Source organism: Typopeltis vanoorti, chromosome 9, assembly GCF_054136105.1.
Source record: "Typopeltis vanoorti isolate ZY-2024b chromosome 9, IOZ_Tvanoo_1.0, whole genome shotgun sequence".
Lineage (NCBI taxonomy): Eukaryota > Metazoa > Arthropoda > Arachnida > Uropygi > Thelyphonidae > Typopeltis > Typopeltis vanoorti.
Window position 1 is genome coordinate 28,578,173 of NC_143557.1, and position 24,633 is coordinate 28,602,805.

General features: G+C 35.8%; 1 protein-coding gene across 1 annotated transcript in view; it reads left to right on the forward strand.

The window, feature by feature from the left end:
* Window positions 1–1,283: 1,283 nt before the first annotated feature.
* The window catches only part of LOC150102941 (putative sodium-coupled neutral amino acid transporter 12), a 404,858-nt gene continuing 381,508 nt past the window's right edge, over window positions 1,284–24,633 (forward strand). The window contains exon 1 of the mRNA XM_090397467.1: window positions 1,284–1,812. Within this exon, the coding sequence (XP_090253593.1) occupies window positions 1,768–1,812 (45 nt within the window). The 5' untranslated portion in view covers window positions 1,284–1,767. The remainder of the gene's footprint in view (window positions 1,813–24,633) is intronic.

Below are 24,633 nucleotides of genomic sequence, written 5' to 3' on the forward strand. Positions count from 1 at the left end.
TCATTTATGAAAAAAATATGGGTTTAAAGTACCTATAGACTATTGGAAGCAGAAGGTTGAAAAAAAACGTGATTGCGCATGAAAAAGCTAAAATACTTTGGGATTTCAAACTCCAGACTGACAAAAGCTTGGAATGCAATACAAGATATAACATTGGAATGATACAACAGTGGTTGAAAAAAGTGAAAACAAGGGTGTTCAGTTTATCGAAATATCAGCACTAAGAGATAGTCGAATTGACGAAAAATAAACTGAAAAAATTACAAAGTATTATGAGTTGCAAGTCAAAGCTGAACGAATTTGGCAAAAGAAAAACCATAGTTTTTTAGAGAAAGATGTTGGAAGTTTTTTCTACTTGGTTAGATTATAATAAATGTAGTTTAATCCTTTATCCAAGTGTAAGCAAACAAAGTTTGCACCTGAAGTATCTTCAGGACAGGCAATTTGTGGTAAAGGTGGACCAAGCTCTCATCACTTGTCTTAGTATCTCCCATAATGCAAAGCACATCTCCTTGTGGACATGTATAATGCTGTGCATTAAGAGAAGGGCCACTACCCATACCTGTTTCGACCTGTATTGAGGTCTCGTCAGTGAGAGCCAAACCTAGAGTCTGGCTCCCATGAGTTTTACTTGACCTGCAGCCAAGAGGCCTCAGGTTCGAGTCCCACATAGGCATGGATGTTTGTGATTGTCTTCTGCCTTCATACATTCATTCACCCAAGCATAAATACACTCTCCCAATATTGACTGGGTAACCATGGAAGTAGTAGACCATGGAAGTGGTATAATGTTAATATATTTAATGGTATTACTATTATTGTACTATAATAGTAATAATATTTATATTAATAATGTTAATATATTTAATAGTATTACTATTATTGTAACTATAATAGCTAATAATTTTATTTTAATTTCAGTAGTAATTATGATTCGTTTCATTTAAGATTAATAATAATGTAAAAATAATAATAAAATGATATAATAGTTAATAATATATTACTATATTTCTTAATTACCATATTATTAACTATATTATATTATTATACTATACTATATAATCATATTATTAACCATATTAACTATATTTATAATTAATATAGATATATATAAATTATAATTAATAATTAAAATAAGTAATTATAATCAATTTAATAAATGAAATATGTGAAATTACGACAGATTTTTAATTTTTCTTTATTTTATTTTACTGAACTGCCTAGGCGCTCATTTCGTTTCTTTTTATTGGGCTGTCTGTTTATAAACCCATGCATGTGCGTAGGAGAGGAGTGTGTTTCAATTTAGATAACATGTTAGGGTAGTTTGTTATAAATAAAAACTGCGCTATTTTATGCCATTCTTTAGGGGAATTTTATTCTCTATTTATTTATCTTTTATTTTGTATTATATTTATTTATTTTGGTAATTCTTATTATTTCCATGATTCGAGAGGAAGATTTGAAGTCCATAATTATCATGAATGTTGATGTGTTATTAAGATTTAGAAACCTTTAAAGAAGAAAGGGAGAGAAAAAAATGAGATCATCTTGGTGCTTTCTTTATGTCATCTCTTAACACCACTTGCATAATAACCGATAGTACCATTATTCATGATTAGATACGAAGTCTGTTGAGAGATAATGCAATATTTTTGTACTCTTCGCCCTTTCTGCTTCTTCAGTTAAGAGTTGCATAGCTATTCGCTGAACTTTTCGTTCTTTGAAACTTATGTTCTTAATTAGTAGAGATTTGTAGTTTTTTTGCAAATGGCAGATGAACAGACTGATGTTGGCGAAAGTTATTCCGCCGCGGTAAGTATGGAAATATGATATGGTTAATAATACTGAAATAACACAGGAAATATCAGTGTTATTTCAGTTCTGAACAGTTTCTTTTCATGGATATATTCTATCTAGTTTGGAATCTTGATCAGACATATTTAAAAAAAAATATTTGAGTAACCTATTGCTGCCTTCTGTTTTTATTTAATTTGTCATATGCACTATATATTGCTATCGAAACTGTAGACTAGTTTATATACACAAGCAGTTAACAATTTTCTTCAGAAAATTGTTAACTGCTTGTGTACAGACTTGGGCAAATGAGGGTAATATTCATGGAGCATGTCATGGATGTGATCTTGTTTCAGCAACATATAACTTTAAATAGATTAATGAATTGAATTAGAGATTGATATCTTGAGAGATATCAAAGAGTTCTGTATTGGGGGAAGTAGTGTCAGGAAGACTTCAAGTTGGTTTCCACATGATTTGTTGTATGGACCATCATTTTTTATCTTTTATGTCAGTAATATTATCACTGAATTACTGGGATCTTTCAACTGTTTCTAGATATGAAGTTGGGAATTACTTGAAGATCCATGATATTAGTGCTATTATTAGTGCTGATGCCATGGCGCTTTTAGTGATATTTGACTAAGTGAAAAAATGAGTATGAGATGGAGAACATGTGGTTAATGTATTCAGGTATATTGTTTAGATGCATATTCTCTTGGGCATAAACTTCACATTATGTTGTTGGAACTCCTGGACAGAATGGAGGATGCATGGTACCTTGGAATGATAGTAGTGATTCTCTTGTATAAAGCAGTGATGATAGCTTAGTATATGCTCATGTATAAAGGAGTGATCAGATAGCTTAGTATATGCTCAGATCTATGAGAAGATTTAACGAGAATTCAGAATTTTAGAGGTAGTAAAAAAGTAAATAAACAAAATGTTACCAGAAAATGTATAATTGAGAATTGAGTAGTAGTAATTTAGTACTGTGAATTGGTAGATGTCTAGAATACTCTGCTTGAGAGGATAGTAGGAATGCTGAAAGTAAGTGATTAGTATGATAGACTTAATGGCGTAAAAATTAGTCTCCTATGAAGAATCCCATGAATCTATTGGTGTGTATATGGGGGGGGGGATCCTGAATAATAACCATAAAGTTCTTGATCAGTTAATTTTACATCTCATTCTTAATAAAATCACTAAGACTTTAATGAGGTACATATTAAATCCTACTCTTTTGTTAATGTTATATATATATATATATATACCTCTTTTTATATAATGAAACCTGTGGGGTATCCTTAACTATATAATAACATGTATGCCACAGTAAATAACTTTTTTATTATGTAAATATTTCATTTTATGTATCATAAGACATCATCAGTACAACTAACAACAATAGGAATTGAATTCATAACACACTAGTGTGCATACGGGAAGGGTCTAAGTGGGACAGTTCATTTGTTCGTCGATGATGCAAAGTTGGGTAGGGCGATAGTGAATGCAGAAGATGTCAAAGTCTTGCAAGATGACTTGGATAGATTGGAGTTCTGGACTAAGGAGAATGGATGTCAATTTAATGTGACAAAATGTAAGGTTATGCATTTCGGAGTGAAAAGATTAGCAGCAGTATACCACATTGGTGGAACTGTACTCCAAGAGATTGATGAGGCCAGGGACTTGGGAGTGTTGGTGGATAGGGAGATGAAGTTTAGGGGGCACATTGCAAAAGTAGCTAAATCAGCTCATCAACTCACTTGGTTGTTGAAAAATACCTTGATGAGCAGAGAAAAACAAGTTATTGTACCTCTGTACCGAGCCCTGATAAGACCTCATCTCGACTACTGTGCCCAGATTTGGTCACCTCGGTTCCTTCTTGATGGGGAGGAGGTTGAGAGGATCCAGAGGCGAGTGACTAAGATGATAGCAGGTCTATGGAATGAACCATATGAGAACAGGTTGAAGATTTGTGGGTTGCAGAAACTAGTTGATAGGTGGAAAAGGGGAGATAAGATTGAGACATTCAAATTGCTAAAAGGATTCTATAGGATTAATTTAGATGATATTTTTGAGATCAGGACTGGTGGTGGGAGAACTAGGGGACACCCATGGAAGCTGGGCAAGAGCGTGGTTAGCAGGGGTGTTAGAGCTGGGTTCTTTACTTTTAGAGTGGTAAATGAGTGGAATAAGCTGCCAGAGTCTGTTGTGGGTGCTATGACAGTGAGCGAGTTCAAGGCAAGGTATGATAGATACTGTGAGAATGTTGAACAGCTGTGTGAACATGATGTTTAGGGCCTCCCTCGATGAGTCTAAGGACTCCTGGAGTAGCCCGTAGTAGTAATAATAATAATACTTAAATTGAAATCCTTCTATGTGTATTCATTGTGTGTTCATGGATTAAAAACTACTGGGCTGAAATTAAAATATAGCAGATAAATTATTGAATACTGGGGATAACAATTTCTCAAACTTTTCGATTGGTGAAACAGTCACTTCGATTATTAAAAGAACTCTTAAGTCCACAGTAATAACTTTAATTAATAAATAAGGTACAGATATTTCACACTAAAACTAGTAGTACATCTTCAGTGTTATAAACAGATAGGAATGGAATACAAGTAATGAACGTTCGGTGGATCACCTATTAAAATACATTGTTGTCGCGAGCTAGGAAATTAATAAATAATTATTATTTAAGATAATTGTTTTTTTAATGATTACATAAAATAAGTTTCCCAGATCTTCGAGAGAGAGAGACAATCATTTCGATTTGAATTCAGTCGGTGTAAAATAGCTTCACAACTTTCTTTAAAGAGGCATTCATATTTGAACCTGCATGTATGAAGGAGAATAACTTTATCCCACTGGATATTATGGGTAGTGTTAATACTGTGTTGTGCTAGACCTGACTTCTGAGGTTTGTTGTATTCAATATAATATTGATGTTCTTTAATTCTTTATTCCACAGAACTGCCAGTTTGTCCAGAATAAGAAACATCGCATTCACATGGTGTTTGGTAAATGCCAGCCAAAGATAGAGATGACAGTTTATCTTTTGTAGAAGGCAATAAGGAAGAAATTTTGTTGATAGGAATACACATGGGATTCAATTGATACTTTTTAAAATTCTACCTATGGGTTCTGAGATTCCTGGAATGTAAGGGATTGGAACTCTGTGGACTGTTGAAGAAACCTTAGGTATTGGAACATAAGATTCAGTTATCTCTTGGGTTTGATTAGGGTGGTAATTATTAGATTCCATTAACTTTTTAATGATGGAAAGTTCTTGTTGTAAGATTTCTGGAGAAGAGCAAACTTTATGTGCTCTATTAATTAGAGATTTGAGAATGCCAAATTTTTGAGATGTGTGGTGAGCAGACTTTTTATGAATATATCTGCCAGTAAATGTGGGCTTTTGAAAGATGCTTGTAGATAAGGTACCAGAAGAAGTTCGAGTAAGCAGGATAACCAAAAATGGTAAAGTACCAGAATTTTTCTTTTCCATGGTGAATTGGATGCGAAGGTGAAGGCTATTTATCCATTGTAGAAAGGTGGAAAGCTCATTTTCAGTATGTGACCAAATGGCAAAAATATCATCGACATAACAATACCAAAGAGATGGTTGAGGGTGAATGGATGAAAACATAGTCTCTTTGAATTGTTTCAAAAAATAGTTAGCCAAAGGTGGAGACAAAGGGCTATCCATGGCAGTATCCTCAACTTGTTTGTGGAACTTGTTTTTCCAACTAAAATAACCTGAATGGATAACAAATTCGAAAATCTTTGCGATATCTGGAGGGTAATCTTCATATAATATGACTGTGTCGGCTAATGGAATATTGGTAAACAGAGATACAATGTCTAAACTGACTAGCAACTCCAACTCTTTGATATTTAAATCCTTGATTTTTTCAAGGAAATCTGTTGAATTTTTTATGTAGGATCTGGAATGTCCAGTGAGAGCACTTAAAGAACAAGACAAGACTTTTGCAATTTGATAAGTAGGAGAATCAATGCAATTCACGATTGGTCAACCTGATTGTCTTCTTTATGGATTTTTGGGAGACCATATAGACGGGAAGTTCTTCCAAAGTAGGTGCAAAATTTTTCGATTAAGATTAAGGATCGTAATCGAAAGTGCTGAGGCTGTACTTCTATGAAGTAAGGCCTCAGCAGTTTCTTTATATAACCATTCATGCTTATATGTGGATCTAAGTTTTGCCATTGAATCCTGTGGTTAGCATTTTCAATTCCATGTTGTGCAAGGCCAGATTTGTGAGGTTTGATAAGGTGGATGTGGTGTTCAGATATACATTTATTTATAGATCTTATAGATTTTTTGGGTTGTAATTGGATTATATCCATTTAGTAAGGCTGTTTCTTTGATAATTTCCAATTCTATTTTAGGAATTCCAATTCTTGTTTATATCCAGAGCACACAAGATTTGTTCTGAAGTATCCCTAAAATAAGAATTGGAAGTGATCAAAGAAACATCCTTACTAAATGAATATAATCCAGTAATAATTATTATTCTGTGACACCTCCAGGGAATTCAAAGACTCATCAAGGGAGGGCATCTACTCTACAACTCTCTCTGCACCCTCCCAAGTACTAACTGGGCTCAGGTTTGCTTAACTTCAGTGATCAGACAAGAAGTGGTGCTTTCAAACCTATTTGGCCACTGACAATAATAACCCAAAAAATAATTAACCACTCTCCTACAAATCAACCCAAACAAGAAGAGCCCACAAGACTCCTGTTCCATTTATTAAAGGCATCTCTGAACATGTGACAAAAAATATGAGAAAATATCAACTCATTGCTACCTACAAAGTCATCAACCCAATTCACAACTTGCTACCTTCTCTAAAAGACAAATTCTCACCAGTGAGGCTACATGACATATACCAAGTACCTTGTTCATGTAACTTGTCTTACTATGGACAAACAGGAAGATCTATAATAAATGTATCCCTGAACATCAAGACCACCGCATCCACCTTATCAAACATCACAAGTTTGGCCTTGCACAACATGGAATTGAAAATGCTAACCTCTGGATCCAATGGTAAAACACCAAGTTACTACATAGATCCACATATAAGCATGAATGTTAATCAAAATGTCTGTCTCACTATTCCAAAAGTTTGGAAAATTGTTATCCTCAGTTGTATTCAATAATTTATCTGCTATATTTTAATTTCATTTAAGTGATTTTAATTTCAGCCCAGTAGTTTTTAATCCATGAACACGCAGCTGTATATGTAGAGGAAGGAATTATTACGCAACTCCTCCAGGGAGTCCAAAGACTCATCGAGGGAGGGAACCTGCTCTACAACTCTCCATCTCCACCCTGCCACCAACCACAACTACCTTCATCATCTGCACCAACACCATCTACCACCGACCACCACCACTAGTATTTTCACAGACAATCGCAAACATGCATGCCCACGGGAGGATTCAAACCTGCAGCCTTTTAGCTGGAGAGCGGATATGCTAACCACTAGGCCAACCGGGGCCAGAATTCCAATTTAAACATGCTGTTTTTTTAATTTAATTCCTATTGTTGTTGTACCGATGATGTCTTATGATAATATTTACATAATAAAAAAGTTATTTGCTGTGGCATATGTGTTATTCTATAGTTGTGTTGATATACATTAACACAACAGTAGCGAAATCTGACATCTTAATTATATATATCTTTAAGTACAATCAAATAATAAAGTTAGGGGAATATATTATTAGCATACATGAAGTCAATAAGCCCTTCGCAAACCTTTCTAATTTATACCTTAAACATATTCCTGTGGATTCCACTAACACACCATCTCCATGTCAAAACTACTTCACATGCCTTTGTTTATCACACACATGACTTTCAGGGATGACCTCTTGTTATTCTCCTCACTGTCTCTCAATCCAGTATTTTCTATTGAGTCATAGGTGTTCCTCATTATGGAGATCTCACTTAGTAAGCAAGATATCTATTATATGACAGAAGTTCCCAGTTATAGATCAGTCTACGATATCTGCAGTTGTCTTAGTATTCAAGAAATTGGTCATGAATAGATTACAGGATCGGATTGGCCATAAGGTGGCAGTCAGCATGGGTGTGTGAATCATAAATCTTGTTTTAGCAATCTGCTTGCAGTTTGATAAGGTGAGAAATGTTAGATAAGGGAGATTCACATATATTCTTGGACTTTGCAAAAGCATTTGATAGACTGCCACATGACAGGCTGGTGTATAAGCTGCTGAAGATGGGGGGAGAGCAGATAACAAATTGGTTAGTTGGATTGAAGATCAGCTTTCTGAAAGATAACAGCTAGCTGTGTATGATTGAGTAGTGTTTCAGGAAAGAAAGGTGACCAGTGGTGTGCCTCAGGGTTCTGTTCTTCGGGTCCGTGCTGTTTAACTCAGTGATATTTTTATAATGATATTTCGTATGGATTGACTTAGGGATCTTCATTTGTTTGCTGATAATGTAAAGTTAAGAATTATAGGGAATATTAATGTTTTCCTTCAATAATATTTGAATAGACTTAATTTTAGTTTCGTTATTAATAAAGGAAAGGTACAACACCTTGGCATGCAAAGATGTAATCTGTGTACTGGTTCCACTGCATTAGTGGAACTTTGCTTCAGGAAGGTATGAGATTCGGAATTAAAAGGGAGGAGTTGCTTTGATTAATATCAGGACTCTGGAATTTGAAAGTTTTTGAAAGTTTATTTTCCACTTGGTTAGACTATAATAAATTTAGTTTAATCCTTTATCCAAGTAGGATAAAGGATACAAGATGGAAAATAGTGGTAGTGGTTTTGAGGCAGTATGTAGTGTGAAGTGGAGGTTGATAGGATGAAATATTTGGGTGTTGCTATAAAACGGGAATGTGGAGGTTGAAGACAAATGTATAGGCAAATTGGCTTAGTGAGCAAGAGAAAGGTGATTTTAATAATTATGGAAATGTAGCGATAGCATCGAAGTATTAGTATGAAGAGATACTATCAGGTAATAAGGAGAATGAATTGCTTCTTAGACAACTATCTTGCTAGTCTTAGATCTGATCATATCATCAGAGGATCTGAATTGTCTTATCTTTCTCCAGTTGGCAAGTGACAATGAGGTGATCGCATATGGGTTAGCTAGTCATATTAGAACTTCTGTTAAAAAAAAAAAAAAAAAAAGGATGTATGTGGAACTACTACAGGGCAAGTGATTATGAATGCTTATGGAAAAAACTGGGAGATGTAGCATGGAAAGAGGAGATGAGTGGAAAAGGAGACAGATCAAATGCTGCTTGGCAGTTGATCAAAAGACTAAAGGTGGAGTAAAATAGATGAAGGGAATTAAGCATACAATCTGGAAGAAGGCACTGGAGACAACAAGAGATGAATGTTGATAACAGTTAGTTGCATGAAGAGTACAAAGAGCAGGCTAGGAAGGCAACTCATTTGGTAAAGACAGCAGAAGTGTAGCATGAGCAGAAATTAGCCACTCAAGCCAATAAAAATCACTCACTCACTCACACAAATTAGTTTAATTTTGTTAACTTTGATTTTAAATGTCAAGAAAATAAATTTTTATTAACTGAATATTAATCCTGGGAAACAACCTATTTTTTTTTTTAAATCATTGCTCATGAACATTTAAAATATATAAAAGCAAAATGTTGTTAGATATGTTTTAAATTCAAATTCAATATTATACAAGGGGGCTAGATAATTTTGATAAACACCTAGAACAAAAATGATATTAAAGCAACTGATATAACTACAAGAAAGAACATGGTAGTAGCAGAATTTTGAAGGTAAGTTATGTTCTTTTTTTGTGGTTATATCAGTTGCTTTATCATTTTTGTGCTATAGTTTGCCCACCGTTTGTAGATCTCTCCTTAGCATTTTGCCAAGAATAGTCGATTCATGCTGAAGGGGAGAAAGAAATGAAGGATATATGAATTGGTCGCCAACATGCAAAATCACGTGCTTTCTTGTCTGTCGCTGTGCTAGTACTAGATTGATTTTTGTTGTCGCTTTTTTTCATTATTTTTTGTTATTAATTTGTATGAGGAACCAGTAGAGTCAACAAGTTCTGTTGTTAAACGTTTCAGTAGCTCTTGCAAAAGAGCTACTTTTTCAGTAGCTCTCAGCAAATAACATTTCTCATTTCCCAGATATGCAAAAAATTGAATTGCTTAATTTGGTCAAAAGAAACTCGTCCACAATTAAACTATTTGAATTCGACACAATGCTCAAAGAGCATGGATTTCTAGCTTTGAGGCTATCACCATATCATTGTGATATTAATGCTATTGAGTATGTTTGGGCAGAAGTGAAAAGTTTCATTTGCCATCGCAACGTAACTGGAGATATTGACATGTCGAAAGTTTTTAAGCCTTCAGAACAGGCGATTAAAAGTATTGCAGTTCAAAACTGGGGAAAATATTGCTCTCATGTCACCTCATTGGAAAATATGTATTGGGACAGACGGAATTATCGAAGAATTATGCGAACCTTTGGTGATCAGTTTAAGTGAAAGTGATGCTGATTTGGACACCGATTCAGATGACTCTGAAGATTAAAAGGATTTGATAATGGTATTTTTTCCAACATTTTTTTTTGCATGGGTTTGCTAATAGTCACAACAAGTCATAAAATTAATCGGTTTAGGATTAAAGTGTCTCAGTTCGCTCAACTGTAAGTTTAGAATATCTAAGTTCACTTGAAAAAATTTCTGTTTTTCTGTATAATTATTTTTATTTTATAGAAAACTTTCTTAAAAATAAACTTAGTTAAATTTTTATTTTATGCTATACCTTTTTTTTAATTTTGTTAATACTCTACGTACATTTTTCCAACTGTTACACAAGCAAAATAGTTACACTTTAAAAACTACAATGTTCATAAAGGAAAAGCTAAATTTTCCATCCTGTAATAATAAACAAACTCATCCCAGAAGACAGATTGATTACCCTATTATCGCAATGGATTCTCCTTTATCTGACATGCGCAGAAGCGTCGAGGGATCTCTAATTGGAGAGCGAACTATAGGTGTTTATTAGAATTTTCCATTCCCCCCATATAAATTAAAAAAATTAATAAATTATAATTATAAAAAATTATAAATTGAAATATAAATTATAAATTATTCTTTTATAATCTTATAAACTAATATAATTTTTTTTAATATTAATTTTTAAAATTAATTTTTTTTTGTGATAGTTAACATCTAAATTTTGGATTTTGACTCATAGAGTTTGAGTAAAGGTTAAAAAAAACAAACACTGATTCATGGTACACTGAGTTTCAAAAAACTGTTATAAATAGATTGACAGCTGAGTTAGATAAATGGAATGGTAAGCAACACAATAATACTGCTATTGTGTTATTTTCAAAGGCATTTGGCAAGATACTGCATCTAATTTTGTTACACAAAGGTCCACTGTTATTTACTTTGTATAGTCATGATTATAGGAAATGATTTAAAGGGAAATATTCAGTTGTTTGTTGATGATGCAAAATTAGTATCATGATAATTAATTAATCAAGGCAGTGTAGAGAGGGCTTGCAGAATGATTTAAATAGACAAAGGATAATTATTATTTCTTATTATATTGTCATCGTTGTCTGAACAAATTTAAGTATAGGCTTTTATGTCCTGTTCCTGCTCTGCAGACAAAGTTGATCTTTCCATCTTAATCTTGGATGTCCACTTTCTTTCTGTGGGTTTATATTCTAGTGGTAGTTTAGGAATCCTATTGTTATTCATTCTTTCTTTCTATGTGGTGTAGCCAATTTTTCTGGTATTCTTCTATTTCTTCTATGATCTTTTTTGTATCTAATCGTTCTCTTATTTCTGTGTTTTTCTTTTTATCAAACGTAGTGAGTCCCAGGAGAAGTCTTAGATACTTCATCTGTGCTGCTTCCAATCTTTGTCTGTTCTTATTAATTATTATTATTATTACATGACAGCTCCAAGGAGTCCAAGAATTCATTGTAGGAAGGCACTCTACTTCACCATCTCACTACTCTCACAGTCTCTCCTACTTAATCCTTGAACTACTTACAATTCACCATCTCCATTACTAAATCCTGCAACCACATACAGTGACATTACTACCATCGACACCATCTGTTTTCTCCCCACAACCAACAACAATCATGACCAGTTTGTCTTTATGGGATGAAAGCTCTGCTATCTCTGTATGAGATCAGCTTACTCCTCTTTAATTGATAAAGCCATTTTAAAGATTCCTCTGATCATTATGAAACTTGAACTCAGATCTTTTCAGTCAAAGGGCACATGTCTCATTGCTCTTACATTTGTGCTACAGAGGCACTTAATGTGCAGAAGTGTAAAGGTGTATACTTTGGGTTGCAAATCTTACAAAGCTGTATACTATATTGATTTAACTGGACTCCAGGAAATTTGATGCAGCTAGGACTTTAGGGATATTTTTGGATAGGAAGTTAAAGTTTAGAGTGAATATTTTAAAAATTCTATTTAGAACTTTTAGTAAACATTTACAAGCCGAGCTCTAACAATTGCACATCATAAGGTTGAAATTGGCTTCACAAAAAATGTGGAGCATGTAATTGGTTCCTACTTAGAGGTATACGTTTATTATTATTATGTGACACCTCCAGGGAGTCCAGACTCATCGAGGGAGAGTGTGCAAACAGCATCGAACGATTGATACCCTTCCAACTACTAACTTGCTTAACAACACTCAAATATGCTCAACTTTTTGCATAAGCCATTAGTAGCAGAGGCTCTACCAATCAACCAACCTTTGCTGGCATATATGCATGTAGTAAATGTGCAGTTTGTTCTGCATTTTTTACAAGGGTGTAAGGCATATAGTGTTAAATGCAACTAGAAAGCATCCTGTTAGTTCCGTAGTTTTTTTACAATTGGACATATTCTATTACAATAAATTTACAAGTAATATTCATTTGGAAAATATCCATTTACCACAAAGTGCTTGTATCTATTCCCTTGTAAAAAAAACAAAAAAAAAACTCAAAATTAATTTTATTATACACATTTTTTATGAAGCTGAACAGCAAATATCAACCTCAGCACTTCTTTCTTAGGATTTCATGGGTCAGTTCAACACCTAAAAGAGTGTAGTGTGGAAATTACCTGCTTTTTTCTTTATCTACACATTCTCGATTTTAAATGATCAAAAAACAGCAAGAATTTCCTGATTTTACTGTCAATTTTGCAGAAAGCCCTGCTTATTAATATTAGCTGATTTTTTTTTTTTTTTTTTTTTTCAGATTTGTAACTATCCATGTCAGCGATCAGAAATAGCATATTTATTATTATTATTATTATTCAGGCCTCCAAAGAGTCAAAAAACTCATCGAGGGAGGTCCTTCCTAGGACATAAAGTCTGTCAAGACTCATCGAGGGGAGGTCCCCCCCCGAGAAACACACAGTCTATCATACCACTCCATCAGGCAATTCATTCCACAGCTCAACCACCCTCCACACAAAGAAACCACTCCTTACCCTCTTGCCCACAGTTTCCTTTCGTAACTTCCAGGGATGGCCTCTTGTCATCACTCCTTCCCGCTGTTCAACCAAGCGAAAGAACTCCCCAGTGTCAACCGTGTAAACACCTCTCAACAGCTTAAAAGTCTCGATCATATCACCTCTCCTTCTTCTATCCACCAAACTCTGCAGTCCACATTCTCTCAGCCGATCCTCATAACTATCCTTGTACAGTCCTGAAACCTCTTTGTCATCCGTCTTTGTATCCTTTCCACAGTTAATTTATCCCCTTCAAATCCTGGGGACCAAATCTGAGAACAATAGTCCAAGTGTGGTCTGATCAGAGACTTATACAACGGAATGATAACCCTCTTATCTCTGCAGGTCAGTGTCCTTCTCATAATAGCAGCAATCCTCTGTGTTACCTTCACCACCTTTGCAATATGTCCCCTAAACTTCAGGTTTCTATCAATCATCAACCCCAGATCTCTTGTCTTCCCTACTTCCTCCAGTATAACTCTTCCCATAGAGTATGCAGCATCCCATCGATGTTTCCCAAACCTCAAGACTTTACATTTTGCTGCATTAAACTGACACCCCCATTCATTTGCCCATCTATATAGCTTATTTAAATCCTCTTGCAGGGCTACCACATCTGCACTATTACTAATAATCCTTCCCAGCTTCACATCATCCGCAAACAACTGAATATCCCCCTGCAATCCACTGGCTATGTCATTGATATAAAGGTTAAACAATATAGGTCCTAGTACTGAGCCCTGTGGGACCCCACTTGTAACTCTGCCTCCTGGAAACTGCTTTACCATACACAACTCTCTGATACCCATCAGACAGCCAATCCTGAATCCAGTTGACCAATCTGACATCCAGACCCATGTGCTGCAACTTAAATATCAGCTTATCATGTGGCACCCTGTCAAATGCCTTCGCCAAGTCTAAGAAAATTGCAGTATATGCCTTTCCCTCATCTAATGTTCTTGTTACTTGATTATAAAAGGCTAGCATATTGCTAAAACAAGAGCGTCCTTTCACAAATCCATGTTGATTCTCACAGATAACATTACCCTCATCTGCCCAATGCTGTATACGGTCCCTCACTACTTTATCCAAGATCTTAACAACTACTGATGATACACATACTGGCCTATAATTAGACACTTCCAGTCTGTTACCACCCTTATGCAATGGCACTATCTTACCTTCCTTCCATTCCCTGGGCACCTTTGCCAAAGCCAGACTTTTATTGAAAAGCCACGTTAAAGGCACTGTCAATTCCCTAGCACATTCTCTCAAAACTCGTGGTGAAATACCATCCAATCCCACAGCTTTTCTGACATCCAGAGTACTCAGTATCTGAAACACACTCTCCTCCTGTACCTCCAGACCTTGAACGAGTCCTATCCCTCTAGCATTAAAACTGACTCCTCTAGGATGAAATACTCCAATAAAGTGTTCATTGAACAATTCCACTATGTCCTCTGCATCAGTCACTCTATTCTCATTTTTATGTTAAAGGAAAAAAATATAAAGTATTTAATATTTTTTTTTTAAATATTAGTATTTAAGATTAATTGTACTTATCAGATATCTGATAATTGTAAGTTTTGTTCAAGTAGTGGAGAAGGTTATATGTATACATTAAATTAAAGATACCAAGAAATTATATACTTGGTTTAATCCTTTATTCAAGTGTAAGCAAACAAAGTTTGTGCCTGAAGTATTTTCAGGACTGAAGGAACTCGTATATAGAAGCTAATGACTTCAAATCACTTGCCAATGTTCATTTTCTTATGGACATGTATAATGCTTTTGTCTATGTATAATTCTATGCATTCATCATGTCTGTAAGGATATGGGCATTGTATTATGGGATACTAAGGCAAATGATGTGAAGTCATTAGCCTCTATATACAAGTCGACTAGTTGTGAAGTGATTTCACATGCAAACTTTGTTTGCTTACACTTGGATAAAGGATTAAACAAAGTATATAATTTCTTGGTATCTTTAATTTATAGTATAACCAAATGGGGAAAACTTCCAACAACTATCTGTAATCCAGAGTATTTTAATAATAGATGTGACACATTTTGGCTAATTGTATATGAAAATATGGCTTTTGCATTATTTCAACTTAGTATCACTTCTGGGTCTGGCTCCCACTGATGAGACCTCAATAATGGTTGAATTAAAATACCATTTATGGAAGGTTAGAAAGAAACATGGATTTGAAACCCAGCAATATGACATCCAAATGCTTTTTAATATTGTGTTGTGGAAATTTTATTGTTCAGTCAGATGATTGTTGTATTTAGAAAGAAACATTCTAAAAGATATCAAATTTATAACTAGATGGTGTAGACCAGTGGTCTCCAAAGTGTGGTACGCATACCCCCTGGGGTATGCGAGTCGATACGTGGGGGGTACATCAAAAAAGTTTTATATTGATAGGAAAAAAATTAAGTAATTAATTAAAGATAAAGAATATTACTTTCTTTCATCAGTTAAACATATATCTAGTATAGACAAAGACATTATAAAGATCCTGTAAATTTAAATTTGCGAGTAGTGCACATTGGGTGACTTTGCACACATAATCGTCCGTAGCAAAGCTGTCATGTTTTTTAAAACTAGGGAGTAAATCTCTTACTTCTGATCATTGCCATTGTTTGTAGCGCATCCTAGTATTGACAAACCCAACTAGAGAAGGAAAATTGTTTAGTTATCCTATTATCTACAGATGATACCACAGTTGTATTAATTATTTGACTATTAGTAGTAAGTTTAACGATTTTTAGTATATATTGTTTCTGTGCAATTCCAATGCCTTTTTGTGCTTGCTTTTACGTTTAAACTAGAAATAGTGAATTCCTATTATCAAAATTGCTTACATTTTTTAAAAGTGTTTGATATTATCAATAGTAAATGAATTATTTTAATTTTACAAATTAACCCTCACAAAATGGATAAATGGTTAAAAAATTTCCTCCAAAGAAACTGCTAATTGAAGATAATTATGATAGTACTTCTACATCAGACGAACAAAAAGGAAAAGATAGGATTAATTCTTCTATTCAAACAAGTTTGTTATCAGTCAAATTAAGTGATAAAAACATTATCTGAAACTTAACAAACCTTGCCCAAGAAAGTTCGAAATTATCAAGAAAACTACTTGAAATGGGGCTTTACATCGATGATAGTCAACAGTGAACCTCGTCTTACATGTGTATTGTGTCATGAGACGCTATGTAATGGATGTATGAAACCATCATTATTAGTAAGACATTTAAAAACTGAACATCCTGAACATGAACACAAATCTGTACAATTCTTTGAACAGTGTTTGAAGACATGTAATTCTCAATCCAACAACTTAAAAAAATTCACTAAAATTAACGATAAATATTTGGAGGCATCTCTTGCGGTTGCATTCTTAATTGTAAAAGAACAAAAGCCACACATTATTGGGGAAAAAAATGGTAGAAATAATCCATGGAAAAGAATATGCAGACTAAAATGTGTTCCCTTATCAGCAAATACTATTGGTAGACATATAGAAATCATTGCAGATAATTTAAAGAAGCAACGTATCGCAGTATCAGAAGCCATCAAACCAGAATTTCAAGAAATTATGAAAGAAATGCAAGACCATTGTTCACATTAAATATTGTAATAAATATGTTTGTAAGCTGTTAATAATAAAAATAATGTGTAAAAATATCTAGCGTTTTTAATTATGATGATACAAGGCATATTTCCTCTTTATAATACTTATTACAATAGATTTTTGCTTAATCAGTTTGGAACACGTGCTATTTATTTTTTCTGTCTTGGGCGTACACGATCAAAAAAGTTTGGAGACCACTGGTGTAGACCATCCACATTATGCAATATTCACCAGGAGAAGTTAAAGTTCTGTCTATTCTTGCTATGAGAGGTTTTTCAAATAGTTCCTTCTTTATTCAGTGTGGTCTTATAGTCAATTGCAGGGATGACTGGAGAGAAATCCCAGGCAGAGAAGGCCAACTCAAGGCAGTTAACTGAGATGAGCTAACTACCTGGGTGTGAGTCATGAAACTAAAGCGCAAGGATCTCTTGATCCTTGTGCTTTAGTTTCAGTTAGTCTTTTTTTTTTTTTGTTCATCTATATGAGATTGGTGAAAAAAGAAAACTTTGGCTATATGATATCATATACCTTTATGATGATATAAAAGAGCTGAGGCCTTTTCTCTATCTCTCATGCTATCTGTCTTTTCTTTCTCCTAATACTATCCTTATACTAACTACTCGAGGCCTATGATGAGCAACCCTTTACTTTTTCACCTCAATAAAGGTTGAAATCGGTCTGGGTAGTGATTTCCCATAATGCATTGCATTACATGTCCATAAGGATATGTGCTTTGCATTATGGGATACTAAGGCAAGTGATGTGAAGTCATTAGCCTTTATATACGAGTTACCCCAGTCCTGAAAATACTTGGGGTGCAGACTTTGTTTACTTACACTTGGATAAAGGAATCAAATCAAGTATATAATTTCTTGGTATCTTTAATTTATAGTATCACCAAGTGGAAAAACATCCAACAATTATAAGTCAACCTGAACAATTGGAGAACTGCCAACTAATTAGTAACCCGGTAATATCAAAATCCAGTAATATGGATTTTGCCAGTCTAGATCCACAGGTTATTCTAATTGCATCACACACTTCTGGAAATCTCTTGCAAAGGTTTGGAGAAATCTGTGCCATCTCACTTGACATATCATCTGGCATTGAGGACTTCTCAATAAATTTCCAGCATAAGATTGCCTTCGTTCTTATGTAATTGGATTGCCAGTTTTCTTTCAGATCGATTCCTACATGTAATGGTGATTGGTGTTCTCTCTTCACATTTTCTTGTTAATGCCAGTCTCCCTCAGGGCTCTGTCATTTTGCCCACCCTCTTCCTGATTTACATAAATGACTTGCTTTCATAGGCTGCAAACCCTGTTCATAGTTTTCTTGATATAGTTTCCACTCATCCCACTCACACAACAAGATTTTGCAATGCTTGGACATCAGATCAGGTGTTCTGAGTACTGATCTCCATGGTATACTTGATTGGAGCAAAAATAACCTAGTCAACTTCAGTTCTTCCAAAACAGTTTTTCTTCTCTTTCTCCCCTCCCCCTCATATCTCCTTACTTTTGATAATGCTTAGCTCAACAGTCAAGGCCAAACTCTTATCTCAGACTGGCTCTTGTTCCAGATCTTTCCTTCCAAGAGAAGACTGCACTTCCACTTCTCTTCTGAACAGTTTACTCTATATAAATTTCAGAACTGGCCAACCTTGATATACTTCTATCATGTTGGGGTGTTGCACCTAAGACCTCCCTAAAAATTCTTGATGCTGTTCATAAAATGGCAGGTCAGTTGATTGATGACACATTTCTTACAGACTCTCTTCAGCCACGTTCTCATAGCAGATCAGTTTCTGCATTGCGTCACTTCTTGACACATGTTGACTAACATTTTTATTCATTTATTTGCCACTTTTCCAGTTTATTCAAATCCATTTTATATATATATATATATATATATATACACATATATACAGGGTGGTTCAAAATTTCACATACAAATTTTGAGGGAAGGTAGAGAACATCAAAATCAACCATATTCACATAGGAAAGCATGACTGGAAATGCCATACTAACAGGGACACAAAGATACAGAAATAACACAAGGCAGTAAGTAGTGTAAAAAAACTTTATTAGGTGTAACTGAACAGTTCAATAGGAGTTGGATACATAATATGATTTTACATCAGGTGCTCAGTTACGACCATTAGCAGTGATACATGCCTGATACCGACCCATTGATTGCTGTACATTTTCGAATAACACCTGGAGTTTCCCCGGATATTAGCAGCGTCGATGGCGATTCTTGCCACGAGGTCCATGTCAGAGGCAACAGGCATTTCGTACACCATGGCTTTAAGGATCCCCTACAGAAAGAAATCAATGCTCGATAAATCAGGTGAGCATGGGGCCATGTGACAGATCCACCATGCCTAATACATAGAGCTCCAAAGGACTTGTCCAAATACTGATGCACAAAAATGCCAAAATGGGCTGGAGTCCCGTTGTACTGGAACCACATCTGCCGATGCACAGTCATTGAAACATTGTTCAGTAAATCCGGCAGAACTTCTTTCAGAAAGGTCTGATACTTCTTGGAGTCCAGTCAGGGTGGTAACAGGTATGGACTGACTAAACAGTCAGCAATGATACCTGCCCATACATTAATGGTGAAGTGTTGTGCAGCATGTGATTGTACAGCGTGTGGGTTCTCTTGGGCCAACACACGAACATTGTGGTGATTGAAGACCCCTTCGTGGGTAAATGAAACTTCATCCATGAACAAAACACAAGTTGGAAAATCTGGGTCTAATGCACTTTTCTGCAGAAACCACTGTGTGAATTTCACAAGTCAAGGATAATCTTCGACCATCAGTAACTGAACCCGTGCAGATGAAATGGATGCAAGGACTCAGAGTGCAAAACTCTCAATACACTGGATCAAGATACTCTTATAGCAGAGGCAACAACATGTTTGCTTGTCTCTGGATTATTGTCCATCACATGCAATACCTCCTTCATGGCGGGATATCGCGTCGATCATGGTCACCAACTATCGTGCCTGCGATCCCTGAATGATCCATAGTCACACAAATTCTGATGCAAATGTCGTACACATCTGTTTGGGTACCTTTCGCGATGCATTTGTACAGCGGCTCGTCCATTACCATCAGCTAACCCGTAAACAAGGTGCATGTCTGCCATCTCAGCTTTTGTAAAACGATGCATGTTCATACAATGTCGAAAGCTTGAATGAGGAAGCCCCAATTGCTCACCTGGAGTGCTGGCAAACAGTGCCACCTATCACTTTCAGGTGGCACTTCGGTCATGCTTTCCTATGTGAATATGGTTGATTTTGATGTTCTCTACCTTCCCTCAAAGTTTGTATGTGGAATTTTGAACCACCCTGTATATAGATCCAATACACGAGAGGTTGAGGGAGGAATGATGGTTGCCAATATTGAATATTGAATACTGTGAATGTTGAATAGTGTAATCCATACTGGTGTCACTGATTAATTGGTAGGCTTCTGAGTAATAGAGGAGTTGACTATTGATAACTTTCTCAATTATTTTGGAGAGGACAGAGGTTATGGCAATTGGTTAGTAGTTTGACAATAGATTTCTATTGCCTGTTTTTGGAATAGGATGGATATGAGATTGCTTCCATGCATTGGGATAAGTACCAGATACGTATGATAAATTATAGAGACGATGTAGGATGGGTGTTTAGCTCTGGAGTGCAGTGTTTAAGAATGATTGGAGAGATGCCATCAGGACCAGTACACTTTTTAGTATTCAAGTTATTTAGTAGTTTACTTATCTTTTTGTTGAAAAACTATAGGAGACATACAGTCCTGGGATTCTGGTATGATTGAAAATTGATCTCCCTTGGTCATCTGTGCAGGAAAGGAGTGATACCAGGAGTTCAGCTTTATCTTTTAGTGAAGTAACAGGGGTGCCATCATAATTTGAGAGAGAGAGCAGTGGAAATGCGGTGTGCAGAAGTTGCGGCAAATAGCCTTAGCAAAGGACCAGAAGGCATGGCTTCCATTTGGACAGGAAGCAAGTTTTCTGCTTGCTTTTTGGATCTGCCTTTATGAAATTAGATTTGGATCTACTGATGACTGATTTGCACATCTTGCATTCTTTGGTATAAGCAGATCATAAAGGTAGAGTTCTTTATGTAAGCCACATGCAGCAAGCTGAATTTTTTTCTTCGACTGCTTTGATACATTTTCAGTTGAACCAGGGCTTGGAAAGATAAGGATTATGGGGACTGAAGGCCTTTATACCAATGAGAATAAATTTATGTGATTCATTTGCAGCAGGTGTTAGGGGTCAGATAAGTGGAAGCAGTAGTCAGACTAAGGAAAGGAGTAGTAGAATCACAGGTCATCACAATTGGCTCCTTTATAGTACTAGCGGATACAATGTTGGGAGTGGTAGAAGAAGGGGGGGCTCTCTGTGTGAGAGAGGAAACTTGTACAAGATTGTGGTCTGAGTTGCATAGAGGAGAGGTTACCTCAGCGGTGTATCTGGAAGGAAAACTGGTCTAAAAGAGATAAAGTATTTGGAGAATAAAGAGAGTTATCAGGAACTCAGGTGTGTAGATGTATGATTTTTGCTAGCTCATACTCACTCTGCTTGGACAATGGTGTTGGAGTAGGGGAGCCAGTTGGAATTGTGGACGTTGAGGTCACCCAGGAAGATGACCTCACTATTTGGATACCTGGATTGCAAGTGTCTAAGTTTAATGGAAAGGAATATGAAGAGATCTGAGTGGTTATCAATGTTTGGAGACTATTAAATGCAACAAATGAATGTTACTAGTTGGGGCAAGGAAAGTCCATTTAGTAACTTGAGTCTGAGAACATCAAAAGCAGGGGATTCTAACTTAGCTTCTCTGACAGGCCACATCAGATTTCACAAAGTCATAGGTGCCATTCTTGTGGTGAAAAGAATCATGAAGTGTGTAGTTTGGACACTAGAGGTGAACAGTAGTAGAGAAGTTGAATCTGGATTTCTGTCAGGAATGAGATGTCTGGTCCAGAAGACTGCTGCAAGTAATGGTGAACATCATTTATGTTTGTGTTAATGCCACAGATGTTAGTAAGTGGATGTGAATGTGAGTGTTTATTGAAGAGATTCTGGCATGGTTTGTATGTTGTGACTAATTGTAATGTGACTTTTTTGATAGGATTATTTACAAGGGAGATTTCCTTTCATTGCAGTGTTATTGTTTGTGAGAGTCTTCATAAATTTGATTAGATATAAGGATATGGTGGGGATGTGCAGTGTGAGAAGATAGACACTTAGACATGACATCCATACAGAGAGAAACCATTCTCTATGCCATGAATGGACTCCCTTTCCAGGCATAACCTGGCAGAGTGTGGCAGCATGATTATGCACTAATTGATCGGGAAACCTCCTGACTCACTGACAGATTTGGGCTAGTGTGCCAACTGATGACCCACCTTCAGCACCATTTTAACTGATGAATCCTCAAAATGGAGAAGGTTATGGGTCTTTAAGTATGTTTGCCATGCAAACATACTTAAAGACCCATTTTTTGAAGAGAAAGCCTTAAACTCTGCCCCACAAAAACCTACCATAAGGCTTTGCTACATCGATGATGTGTTTGCTATTTGGCCACATGGACCGGATACACTCCTCTCCTTCTTAACACACTTAAACAACCAACACCCTAGAATCAAGTTCACCCTGGAAAAAGAGGAAATCAATAGCTTCCCCTTCCTAGACACACTATTCCCCCCCCCAACCTGATGGAACCTTGGTTTTCTCAGTTTATAGAAAACTCACCCATACAGGCAGATACATTCACCAACAATCCCTCTCACAACTATATGGAGTTATTAAGACACTATTCAACAGGGCTAAACTAATCTGTTCAAATGACAAAGCCCTAACCACTGAACTAAATCACATCCTTAACACTTTCTCAGCCAGTGGCTATCCCCCCAAAAAAATCCAAAAAATACTAAAACCAGTTATCCACAACCCACCTCCCCCTTCACAAAAAAGATTATTCTAAATCCATCACAATTCCCTACATCCGAGGCATCTCTGAAAAAATCAACAAAATCCTAAAAACACGACTTCACCGCTTGTTACAGACCATATAGAAAATTGGCATCCCTTATCCGCTCCACTAAAGACCAACCATTTCCCCTAGTCCTACCTGGTGTATACTAGGTCCCTTGCAGTTGTAAATTGTCCTACTTTGGCCAAACAGGCAGAAAAGCAAATATCAGAATCTCAGAACACAAGGACTACATCTGATTTCACCAGTACAGCCACTCTGGACTTGCAGACCATGCTCTGGCTACTCGCCACAGAATAAGGTGGAAGAAAGCCACAGTGATACACCGCAACAAGTTCAAATATTAAAGACTGTTCCTGGAATCAGCCTCAGCCCTTAGGAACATACCAAACCTCAACAAATTTGGATGCATGAGACCCTTGCAGTTGTAAATTGTCCTACTTTGGCCAAACAGGCAGAAAAGCAAATATCAGAATCTCAGAACACAAGGACTACATCTGATTTCACCAGTACAGCCACTCTGGGCTTGCAGACCATGCTCTGGCTACTCGCCACAGAATAAGATGGAAGAAAGCCACAGTGATACACCGCAACAAGTTCAAATATTAAAGACTGTTCCTGGAATCAGCCTCAGCCCTTAGGAACATACCAAACCTCAACAAATTTGGATGCATGAGACTGCCCCAAATTTGGGAAACATACATCAGAAGAACTTCAGCTCAAAGGCCAAGAACACCTAATATAGCTTACTATTGGGCACCATCAAGATTTTAGGAAAACGGTAGCTTCCTCGCTTCATTTCTCATTTGCTGTTATGTAGCACTTGCATGCACGTGTCTTTATCTTTAGTTCCCATGAAGATGGCAACGTGACGTTGCCGAAATATTGGAAGGTATATACTAAAGTTGATGTAATTTATATTTCTAGTATACGCTGTCAATTCCTTAAGTATTGAATTATCAAGTTAGCATTCTAGGAAAAAGATTACTATATGCAACATGTATGTAGGTAAAATGTACAGGTTTCCCTCGATGTTACCGCGTATATCGAAATCGTGTTAATCAAATCTAATAATCAATGGTGAAAATTACAATTCATCCACGATCGATTACTGTATTAATAATTCATTTCATATGGTACTCTTTTAGGAAAGATAAAAATGAATGCAAAGTAAATGTTTAATAAATACTTGTACCTACATTATTTACTGCAATTTTTTTTTATCAAAAGAAGTTATCAAGAGTCGTTTGAACAGTTTTACTTTTTTTCTTATCGGCATAAATTTTATGATAAAAAGCAAAATGACTCTCCAGACTTCGGCAAACATGCAATAAAACATAAGGAAAAAACACTGCAAATATATTACATGATGGTATAAATTAAGTGGATATTGACTCCAACATTATTTCATAGCCGAATATAGAAACTACAAGAGTTTCGTGCTGAATATATAGAAACTAAAAGTTTCGGCAGGTGCAAGCATAAGCAACCTTATGGGCAACTCGTAGTAAAGGTTGACTAAGCTCTAGATCACTTTCCTTAGTATTTTCTGTAATGTAAAGCACATCTCTTAGAGGACATGTATGATAAATAAGCCTTTGGCTCTCTATTTCAGTAAT